The 12,210-nt window shown below is 42.3% G+C and overlaps 1 protein-coding gene across 5 annotated transcripts in view; it reads left to right on the top strand.

The window, feature by feature from the left end:
* RPP14 (ribonuclease P/MRP subunit p14) overlaps positions 1 to 12,210 on the top strand; it is a 34,951-nt gene that overhangs the window by 14,141 nt on the left and 8,600 nt on the right. For all 5 annotated transcript variants that reach the window (XM_085898396.1, XM_085898395.1, XM_085898394.1 and 2 more), the window contains one exon: positions 10,054 to 10,212. In XM_085898396.1, coding sequence (XP_085754522.1) covers positions 10,054 to 10,212 — 159 coding nt within the window. The remainder of the gene's footprint in view (positions 1 to 10,053; positions 10,213 to 12,210) is intronic.

Genomic DNA, 12,210 nt, shown 5'->3' with positions numbered 1-12,210 from the left:
TGAAAGAGATGGGGTGTGGGTGGGGAGCAGGAGGTTGTGTGTTGGGGGGGCAGGCAGACATGGCATGGGAATGACAGGATGTGTGGGAAGGGAAGGTTGTAGACAAGAAAGTGTTCACTACAGTGAGCCCACACTTGCTGAAATTGAGGTTTCTTTTCTGAAAGATCCATCCATCCATTGGGGACTATTCTCTGTGCAGAGCGTTGGTGCTGCCTAAGCAGTCTCCTTGGCTATCAGGTACAATCCTGGACGGGTCGCCACTCCGACACAGGATACCAGCATGCTGGCACTCATTTTGCCGACCTCTGAAGGATGACAGGCTGAGTCAACCCCACCTGGTATTAATTCAACAGCCAAGCAGGATTTGAACTCAGGACTCTAGGATTCCAAGCCCACCACTCGAGCCATTAAGCCAACAACAGGCATTCTGAAAGATCTTCCACGTGAAAATAAAACGGAAATCGATTTTGCCTTGACATTCCCAAAGATTTTGCGATGACATTCCCACATTCCCCTCTACTAATTTAAACCGTGGCAGCAACAGCCCATCATATAAGACTTGAGTCATTCCTACTGCTCCACTCTCGACTTTGTCAGTTATTCCATGGCCTGGTGGACAATTCCAAGATGTAGCATTTGGTACTACAATAGATGTTCGAGGGTTGTGTTGATCGATTCACATGCTTGTTTACTTCTGCTCTATTCGTTCCACATTACCTGGCATTTACCAAATGTTGCTGCATCGAGAGACCCTATTGAATGCTCAAAAGATGAACGTAGAGCTTCTTCTGTATCACTGGTCACAACAAGGTATAGGGCGTGATCGGCACATCACTGGCGTTTTGGCAAGCGGTAGTCTTGTTTTTTCCACATCTGACCCACAGAGAACATTTGTTATATCCTGAAACAAGAGTTGCTGATCATCTTCCTCTTCTACTTTATTGTCTTAATTTTAGCAAGCAAATGAAAAGCTTATATAAAGCTTGAACCATTGTCTGTGTCATTTTCACCTTGTCATTTTCATTGTAACGTCATCTCGTTCTCAGGAATTTCACCTGTATGTCTTCCAGTATTGAACCAAGAACATTGTCTCATTGATCTGACTGATTTTTGGTTTTGTAAAAATATGACGTTGAGCCCAACACCTTTCAATCATAACACAGACTGGAACAGTGGACAATATTAAATACAGGTATCCACCACTTAACAAAGGTTCGCATAAATGTATGTAACCCCTTCGTTAAGCAGGAGATACAGGTACAGTATACCAATACTTGAACGATGAAAAAAACCAGCAGAAAAGCCCGTCAAAATTACGGGCGACCCTTTTTTTTCACACTATCCAGCCTCGAAAACCGCCAAAGACCGAAATTATGCACAAAAACCTTCATTTATTGTACAAATTGCTCATCCCTTTATTTAGGCAGTGGAGAGATGATGGACTGCTGCAACCCGGATGACACACATGGAGCAAAAACATGCCTAATGCTTATGACAGGCGATCTCTCTGTATTTTCACACTAAATCGGCCTTGAAAACTCAGGCTAAAACCAAAATTACTTACAAAAACCATAATTTACAAGTCTGAAGATGACGATGGTTCACGAGCGGTATTTGACGATGTAGATTGTTTCAGAAGTCAAGGATGAGACAATGTGATAATTTTTGACCAAGTTATAAAAATGATCAACATGATGTGGTACGAGTGACAGGTTATTCGCTGCAAAATGCCGAAAACCCAGTTTCGTTCAACAACTGAAAAAATTTGACCTTTGCATAACCTTTAAAGGTCACAAAACGATGTTGTGGACATTAAAATAAGGAAACAGGATACATGCTATAGCTTCATGGAGTTAGTTCGTCGAAGAAGGTCAAAAACCCGGTTCGATTCCCACAACTTTGAAAATTTGACCTTTGTGAACTTTAAAGGTCAAAGGTCAAGGATTATGACCTTTGGTGCAAAACTTCCTCCGGAACATTCCAGGAACAATATAACGTCATATAGGCTATATGGCATTTCGCACTCCTCAGATTATCGATACTTTGATGAAATCAGCGTAAAAACAAACTTGGAGGGGGCGCCACGTGAAAGGTGTTCGAGATAGAGAAAAATGGTTTCAGGACTTTAGGTGGGGAATGACCTCGAGATTATGCATAAAAAATATTGTCATCCAAGCTCTCAAAGTTTGGGCGGTCGTATGATTTTTATGTCAAAATTCGCAATTTTCTAAGTTTGTGACCTTGACCTTGGGACGAAAATGAAAAATCGAGCTCCGTGGGGCTATGCAGGTGCCATTGGGCTAACCAAATACCGAAACTCCTGCCAGATTCGACAAACCCCCTCAGAGAAGATGGATTTTTATGTCAAAATTCACAATTTTCTAAGTTCGTGACCTTGTATTGTGACCTTGACCTTGGGATGAAAATGAAAAATCGAGCTCCGTGGGGCTATGCAGGTGCCATTGGGCTAACCAAATACCGAAACCCCTGTCAGATTCGACAAACCCCTCGGAGAAGATGTAACTTGAAACCGGCTACCCCTAAAAACACGTTTTTTGGGCGTGGCTCCGCCCATAATAGGCGCACCATGCCCATTCCCAGGAAAACACAACTAGATCATGATATAAACCTCCCACCCAACTTTTATCAGGATCGGATCAAAACCCACGGAGCTATGCTCGGGACAGACAGACAGACAGACATACAGACACATACCAATAACGAATATAGTGGTCACTTACTGACTCGTGAACCAATTACACAAATAGCTCATCCCTTTATCTAGGTGGTGTATAGGCCATAGACGGGATGGGTAAACTGCTGCCCTGATCATTCCCGAAAATACTAAAAAAATAGCCAGGGTTACGTACATGAAACAAAAACATGACTACTGCTGATGTGCATATATAATATATCGTGATTATATAGCTCGGATAATTCCAATTGCATTGAGCCATGGGCTGACACGAGGCCTGAGGCCTATGCGCCTTCGCAAAATGGTGGATGTGTGATTATTTTATTTTATTTTTTTCAGGTTACATTTGGCAGCGGAGTCAGACCAGCTGTTTAATGAACTTAAAAAAAAAAGAAATGGAACCCACCTTTTGTTTGATATATTCTGTCTTACTAATGACAACCTCTTGTTTTTTTTTTCACATGATTGAAGAAAAGTGAACCACAAGACGAATATGAAAGTTGGCAACGATTCTTCCCTTTTAAAAGAGACCATAAGGCAAAATACTTGTTCTGTGGAGATTTTTTTCTTCTTCTGAAAATGGACTCCTACAAGAAGACTCAAATTGAGTTTAATCCTGAGTTTGGAACTTAAACTGTGCCAGGCAAGTCAAGGATATTTCTCTCGGTCAAAAAATTCAGAGAAAAAGGCACTGTCGCAAATCTCAACAGTAAAAGTGCTGGAGGACCAACACATTTGGGACGTCCTCAAAATGTAAGGTCTCCTGAGAACAATGACCTTCATAATTCAGTGGGCAGAAGCCTGACGAAAACTCTCAGGCATTGGAGTCGAGATCTTTGAATTTAACGTGAATCGGTGAGAAGAAGTCTCGTCCACGATGTGAAACTGTATCCATACAGAATTCATATTGAAGGCAAATTCACTGCAGCCCCTAACTGCAGAAAAGAATGACTATTCCAGTGGTTTGCAGACAACATTGAAGAAAAGCCAACTTCCTTGACAATGTATGGTTTTCTGATTAGGTGCATTTCATTCTTTCTGGGCATGTCAACTCAAGTAACTGCGTATATTGCAGGTTAGACACCCTCCACCCCCCGACCTAGTGCTCGAGTGACCTTTCCACTCAGAAAAAATGTACTGCATGGCTTGCAATCAGTATACATGCAATATTCGGCTCTTTCTGCTTTGAGAAAGACACAGGCAAGGCATTGACTGTCAATACAAAACGTTACATCCAAGTTCTTGGGAAGTTTTGGAGGGCCCTCGGCAGTCCCGGGGGACGAGGAGAGAGGAACGGTGGTGTCAACAGGATGGAGCCACTCCCCACACTTTAAATGATTCACCAAACTAGCTCAACACACCCTTTTGGTGACGAAGACTTGATGATGAATGGGCCCCACATTCACCAGATCTGTCACTGCCAGATTTCTATCTTTGGGGCTATCCTGAAGGACAACATCGACAGACAAAGGCCACAATCCATTGAAGAACTCAAAGGAACAATTCTCGATAAAATTCCCTTAATTCCTCCAGTGGAATGCATCAGGGGTGGTCAACCATTTTTCTCATCGAATCCAAGTGTGCTTGCAGCACCATGGCAAATATTTGGAGCACCTGATTTAAGCACAGTCGGTCCTGGTCTATTCAAGGTAACCTGTGCCAAACATTGTGCTATTTGAGTGATAAATGAGGATTTTATATCACATACTACAGGTTCTGTTTTTTGGGACTTACCCTCTAGTGTGATTTATCCAATTAATAATTCACAATTTTATTTTAAGTTTTTTTTTTTAAATAAATATATGTCAGCACGGTTGAATGATGATACAAAAACAACTAGAAAGTTCATTGAACACTTAACACCACACAGTCTTGAGAAAGAAGACTTGGGAAGGATCTTTTCAACTCTTGTTTTGTGTTTCCGAGCGCAATCTATACTTCCTACGAGCCTCGATTTTTATCTGACTCTATATTCCTTGACACTAAGAGAACGAGCAGCAACTTTTATTGGTCGAGATGGCGTAAAATGGCATAATATTGGGTCCAAGTACAGCCTAAGCTGAAGGTTTTTGTAAGTGCCAACAAGGCAATTTGTATAGTGTAAAAGTATATAATTCAATTGATATAAAATAAAAGTCTTTAAGGCTACCGGGAGTGGGAGGGGGGGGGACATTTTTTTCGTAAGTTTACCACCGTTGATTGACTGCCTTTTACATCATGTTCTTGAACATTAAGTTATTCGTGCCTGTTGTTTGTGTCCTTTCTGACATCCCTAAAAAGAGAAAGCTTCCTGTTTAGAATGATTTTCAATTTTGGTTGACTGCCAGATAGGCAGAGAGATTAAAACAATGACCTTACTCCTCTCTGCACATGGGCGCTCAGGACGAGATTCCATACAATTTGCCAAATTCAGAGCCAAAGTACTGCTAAACTACAGGTTGGTGTTCTGATTCATGTTCCGATTTGTGTTCCACAGTGTTCAAAATATAACATTCAATTTAAATTCGGTAGTTCCTCGATCATAGACTGCTGTCTGTATACAAACAAACAGGGTGAACCAACACGCGACTTTGAAAATGACTTATTAATGCTAAATGAGGCCTTTTGCGCATGCTCTGTGTTGTGCATTTACAGTGCCACGGTTCTGCTCGCTGGGCACAGTTACAAGTGTGAAATGTGTAATTCAAACTGTCTTCCAAACATCATTTTCAGCATTTAGACAAACGAGTGGCAATTTCAATATGGTAAACCATAAGTGATGTGTTCGTGAATGCAAATCGGACTCACAAAAATATAGAAATATGACAAATATCTGTGGATAAGATGAAGAGTTGTTGATTTCCTCTAATTTCCTGTGAATACAATTAGTGGCCGCAGTGAATATATATATATATATATATATATATATATATATATATATATATATATATATATATATATATATATTTAAAAATCACACACACACACACACACACACACACACACACACACACACACACACACAAACACACACACACACACACACACACACACTTCAACTTTAAGCAATAGATGCAAAAATCTAGTATAATTTATTTTATGGACCCAGAACCAAACAAACAATATACCGGGAGTCCTCGCTTAACGCTCAGATTACAAAGTCAATTACAAAGTCAAATTACAAGTCAAATTACAAAGTACATTACAAATTACAAAGATTACAAAGTCGAGTGTTGTGCAAAAAAGTGTAAATCGAAAACCTTCTTCCCATCTTAAATATTATTTCCGAGTTTGTGGTTTCGTGTCGCGCTATATTCGACTTTGTTCTGCGCTCGAGTAACGTGATATTCGGCTTGCATTATCTCAAAGACCATATGAGGGGCATGGTACAAAAAAAGTAAATAAAATGGTTCTGAAACGGTGAAATCGTATTCCACTTACTGCATTAAAGTAAAATTACCACTGATACTCTGCATCAGTTCCTTTCTCAAACACACTCACCCCAACATGTCGCGCAGAGCGCGGGTTATGCTAGTTGGCATAATGTTACAAACTGAGGATGTGTTCCTGGGCAGTAATTTTTGGTCATCCCAAGCTAACTAAGCTGAATATGAACGACATAACTTCATCCAGAACATAAATCTATGTATGAACAAGTTAATACTAATGACAGTAACTAAATAAGTAAATGGAGAACATGGATAAATGCTTATTTTAATCAATTACTGCACATAAATACGTATACTGTACTGAGCAAAAATAGCGGTGTGTTTACAATGCATGTCGTTACCTGAGAGGTTTGGGTGACCATTAGAGAGATTACTAAGACAATGAGGCAGAGCTCGCTGCCACTTCGTCTGATATCTGCCTGGTTTCATGCATGGCTGGCAAGGTTCCTTTTCTTGTTGAAGTTGATGGGGTTTCCTGATGCTTAAAGAAGGGAAGAAGAGTGGTCCAGACAGTCTTCTTCTTCTTCTTCACCAGTAAATTTTTGAGGACCTGAACCTCGAACTGGATCCGTCAAAAAAAAAACCCAAAAACCTGAATTTAGTTCAACATCAGTGCTAGCAGTGAGACACCACACAGTGGGAGAGAGAGAGAGAGAGATATCAAGAGATCAAGAGATCAAATGGTCAAATCCTGGACCAGGATCGTTGAAGAAATGACATCGAAAACCAAGACCAGACATGGCAACAAATCCCACAGAAACAGTCATTGTACCTTCATGCGCATAACAGTATATGATATAAACATCAAAACATGCCGATTCTGTTATCTGGTCCTCGAGCCACAAAATCAAATGTTTGTTCCATCTCATCAATCACTCCACTCCTTTCCATCGCAATTGCATTCGACTTCATCGGCGCAGATCCCTTCACGTGTTCGAAAATTCTTGCCTTGTGCTCGAGTATCATCTCGATCCTAGACCGCTTAAGTAAAAGTATAGCGAACATCCAATTTGCGAGAGTTTTCCCTCTCTCTATAATGGCGAACCCTAACATCACTTGCTCGTATTAGTGGCATCTTACGCTTCTCTGACATTCCAAGGGTCACGAAAGCGAGAACAGAGAGGTTATGGCGCAGTTTATTTCTGGGGAGAAGTTTTTTTTAAAAAAATTGCCAATATGAAAAAGCGTTCACAGGAAAATGACGACACGTTCACCGGAAACTGGTGTAAGTTCTTAAAAAGCGTTGATGTGAAAAAGTGTTGGTCGAATAAGTGTATAAAGAGGACTCCTTGTATTGATAACAGCCCTCACAGCTCCTGCAGCTCCCACCTCCAAATCCCCCCCCTCCCACCAAACATAATTAATAGTAAATATTATCAATTTAAACTTGCACTGTACATTCACAAGCCCCAGATATGTCCTTCCGACCGGTGTGAAGAAGCAACTAATCCAGATACACAGTCCATTCACTGGTAGTGATCCATCGGGGGTTTGTACAGCAAACACCCATCCACTTGGGTCTTGTACTGGTCCACATGATGGTCGTGAGTTTGCAACATGAGCAGCTGCCCGTTCGGTGAGCTGAGAAAGTTCTTCAAGTGTTTCGTTGTGCTGAGGCACAGCCCTTTCTCTCATGTAGTTTTTACACGTATTTCAGCTTGTATCAGCAGCTTGGTGAGCTATTGGGAGTTTACAAACCGGATGTACCGCAGAACATGTACTTTCTGATGCCCCGAATGCTGGCGTCTCCTCGGGTTTCTGCGCATGCGTGCGGAGCACTCGAGTGCGGAGCAAACTAATATGGTGACTTTTTTATCTCCCACCCCCTTCCCTTATGCACCATGTACATACCTATTGATACCTTAGCATTGTTCAAAAATGAAAGTGCGACCAACTAGCAAGGCTCAGATCCAACATTTCAGCCACCAAATGGTCTTCATCCAGGACTGTGCATCATAGTACACCAGGTGTTAAGTCCCCTTCAAGGGGAGAAGGATGAGGTGTCACATGGTTGATTTGTGCAGATGAGACGCAACGTTATTTTCAGCATTGGCAACGACAAGGGTCATCCAATTTCATCAGTGAATACAGTAGCCCATTGAGTACTGCTATAATGTGGCCACAAGCTATAAAAATTCTTCCGTGGTACCCTGGAGGGGAGATAAATACGCAACCTGGACATGTTAAAAATGCACCAATACATGGTAACAGTTGCTGGTGGTGGCGGGAGGGCATCTTGTTGTTCACAGATTGTTGAAACTATGCTGTTTTTTATAATGCCTCTTAAATAATTTATACTTTCATTGGAGCATGTTCGAGCGTCCATGTGAATATTTTACCGAAACATGAGCTGCACACTTACCAGGAGACAGGATTATATGACTAGCTTGATTGATTATATCACGAGCTTGATTGATTATATCACGAGCTTGCACACGAGTTTTCTTGGGTGGTGTTTTCGTTTCATACAGAAAAGGTACTACATTTGATTGTGAAGTTTGTATTCGACACATTTTGATTTGACCAATGATCATAAAAACTGACCATATTATTAAAATAACTTCTTCTTCTTCTTCTTTTAACCGCCCCTATTTTTCCCACATTCTTGTGGGGTTGGCCGGAGGAAGTTTTAGGCCCAAGTCTTTAATGAACCAGCTGGTTAAGGCTGACGCTCGACAAAGTAGTGAGGGCAGGAATTTCGATTTTGGCCATGGTGCCAGCAATTGCTCGCCTACTTTTTGTGAAGGACACCGTAGGATCTTTAACGTCCATGTACCAAAGTTTGTTCACACCATTAAAATTCGGGGTCGAAGGGAATGTAAAGGAGGGGGGGGTTGCCCCCAAAATATGTATTTGCTTTCTTCGCCGAAACTACATGCACAATTTTGATGAAACATGATTTCAACGCTCATCACCCGTGATGTACCGAAGTTTGTTCATGCTATATATAAAAAAATCGGGATCTCAGGGGGTTTATGGAGGGCGGGTGAGGCGGCTTGTTCCCCAAAATAGGTATTTGCTATAACATTGGTACATTTTGCTGATTCTGTCCCACGTTGGATTCCTCTTCAGTATCATTATTCTACCAGGTGAGCTCCAGGGGTATTGCCCCTCTTTTTTTCAATACAATTTTGAATTCAGTTTTATAAAGAGGACATCATGGGTCACAGGTCTGATCAAAGCCGCGTTGTATCAAAGCAGGGGGCAGTGTATAGCCCAACTCCCTTCTCCCAACTCTCTGACCCCCAACCTCCAACTCTCTCTCCCCCCCCCCCACAACCCCTCCAACTCTCTCTCCCCACCCACAACCCCTCAAACTCTCTCTCCCTCCCCCAACCCCTCCAACTCTCCCATCCCCTCAACATCCGACTCTCTCCCCCACCCCCCCAACATCTGACTCTCTCCCCCAACATCCAACTCTCTCTCCCCCAACCTCCAACTCTCCCCCCCAAACCCCTCCAACTCTCTCTCCCCACCCTGTCCACTTGGGTCTTGTACTGGTCCCCACCCCATCCCAACCACCGACTCTTCCCCCCACCCCCCCTCTCTCATGCGAGTTGTATCAAAGCGGGGCTCCTTGTTACGCAGCCATAACCTCCCACAGTTAAAAAGTGGCACGTCTAGTTATTATTATTATTATTATTATTATTATTATTATTGTTGTTGTTCTGTTAAAAGGTGCTTTTGTGTGATTTTGATATTACTAACATCACCAGCATGACTATTGTATTATTAAGGCACTTTCTGGTAAGTAACGATGAACATTAAGAATGGAAATTTAAAATGTGTTTCACTATTTATCCTCTAAAAATTATTATTGATTGTGACTGATGATGACCAGATTGATTTTGGGCAACCCATGCATTATAACTGCCATCTTATTTATTGGTGTACAGGAACAATCTGAATGTTGTTCTTTTTGTGGTACAGAGAGTTGCAGGATACGAGAGTTCTGAATGCAGTGGAAATGCATTGCTTGGTGACTAAAGCACTGAAAGAGCTTCATGGGGACACAGGAGCCGCCTTGCTTTGTGACCTCATCCACTTTGATTCACCTTCACGTACAGGCATTCTCCGTGTGTGCTGCAGGTAATGCCATAAAAGCATTATTGTCACTTTACCCAGACCAGCATGGTCACCTTGCTGGGTATGACAAAGAGTTCCTCATCAACCTACATTGGCAAGCCTAGTGAGTATGCCAAAAGCCCCTCAACCTGACATGTCACGTTCTGACAAATGGCCTTCAGACACGAGGCTCCAAATTGGAACACGAGTTCCAAGTTGATTCACCAGGTAATAAACGAGTTCCAAATTGAGCTCAACAACAGATTCAAACATCTCGAAGAAAAAAAAAGAACACCTTGACAAATACAGCCATCAACTAACAAAGGTGATAAAACACAGCCTCCGAAATTGTAACAAAGGAAAAAGTACCCACAACAACAAATTTCACGTTATTAGAAATTAGCAAAAGTATCCGTTCCCAGTGACAGGAAATGTGAGCAAAAGTACCCAGGAAAAGTTTAAGTTAATCTGTCAATTTAAATTATTTCATGGACTTTATAAAGGTTAATTATGTTGCACTCTTGGTTTCACTCAGAGCCAAAGCTGTGAGCCACTTATACCTCCCACCGTGAAATTGTGGTGCAACATTGGGTGGCAGAGGTTCAATTTGTCGAAAAAGAAGGCAAAATATTATTATGTTTGTGGGGTAGATGGAGGAACTTCATTGTAGAGGCAGGATTGTATAGATTAGCTTGGTCCATGGACATGTAGGAGAAATCTCGATGTAAACTAAGTAGGGAAACTGTGAGCTTAAGTGTTGCATGTCACCACACGAGGGGTGGTGCTATGCTAATGAGGTAGGGTTTAAGGATAAGTTCTCCCGGTATGTGATTACACCCTGAGACATCTTCCTATGTTTTCGCATTTCAAGACCGGCGATAAAAAGGAGTCACGTCCTTAAAACAGCAAACAATCGAGCCGGACATGTCCAAGTAGGCGAAAGCCCACCTCCAAAAATGACAACTATCAAAGGTACGCCCCTGGGGTGGATGATTGAGTGGCGTGACGTTAGTAAGAGGAGGAAGAGCACGTTTGGAAGAGAACGGGGAAGCCTCCCCTTGTATGAGGAGAGAAAAATGCTGCGCTGTTTTGTGGTGAGCGGACCAAGTACCGGATAGAATTGGTGGTCGGAACATGACCAGAGAGAAGAGGAAGGAGTGAGGATCGCGGTTGGAGAGTCTTGCTTGGTGTGATTGTAGGTTCGGAACGGGACAGAAGCGAAAGAGGCAAGAGGTGGCGGTGGAAGAGAAGGACGTTACGGTTGGCTATCCCTCGACACAGTGAGGAAGACTGCACGATTCTCGTGTTCGTGCTGAGGCGAATTGGCTCGTGTGGTGGAGCAAGACGCTGGCCATTGACTGCTGGCTGGTTCATTTGAGACCAGTCTTGAAGCCTCATGTTGTGCCATCGGGGAAGAGCCGGCGCCATTTTGCAGAGCAGCGACTTCGGCAAGTGCGATCAATGCAAGAAGCTGCATGGTGGTTTCTGAGCCCTGGTGTTGAGTATCACCACCCGAATTGCCTCCTGTACGTTTTCCCGCCCAGAGAGCGGCTTGGCGCCATTTTAGACGCATTTTCCCGCGCAGTGACAAAGTGGTCTGGTAACCTTCAAGCTTCCGAAACTCACCTCTGGGCACACAGCTAAGTGCCGGGATAAAGGAGGGATTTTTCTTTTCTTTATCCGTCTCCTTATCTGTGTGGAGGCGCCTCAAAATTAGATTTAGTTTTACCTCACGTTCCGTTTTTATTATTACACTTTGAATTATCACCATTGTTGATATTTCATTTCTTTTCTTTAACCCCCCCCCATATTTATTTAAAGGTCCCCTGACATGCAAAATAAACTTGTTATTTATATATTAACTTGACCTTCCTCGTGAATAAATCACCCATGTTTTTTTTTAATCAAAAATGGGATAATTAGAGCAATATTTCGATCATTTCTGGAGCTATTCACAACTTGCTATGCCCCGCCCCTAAAAAAATGGACTTCAGCGAATCTCTGTGTGACGTCACATACAGT

Source organism: Eptatretus burgeri, chromosome 10 (genome assembly GCF_056783735.1).
Source record: "Eptatretus burgeri isolate ZD-2024b chromosome 10, Ebu_testis_v1, whole genome shotgun sequence".
NCBI classification, from domain to species: Eukaryota; Metazoa; Chordata; class Myxini; order Myxiniformes; family Myxinidae; genus Eptatretus; species Eptatretus burgeri.
The sequence above is the reverse complement of the archived record's forward strand: the minus strand, read 5'-3'. Positions and strand labels throughout refer to the sequence as shown.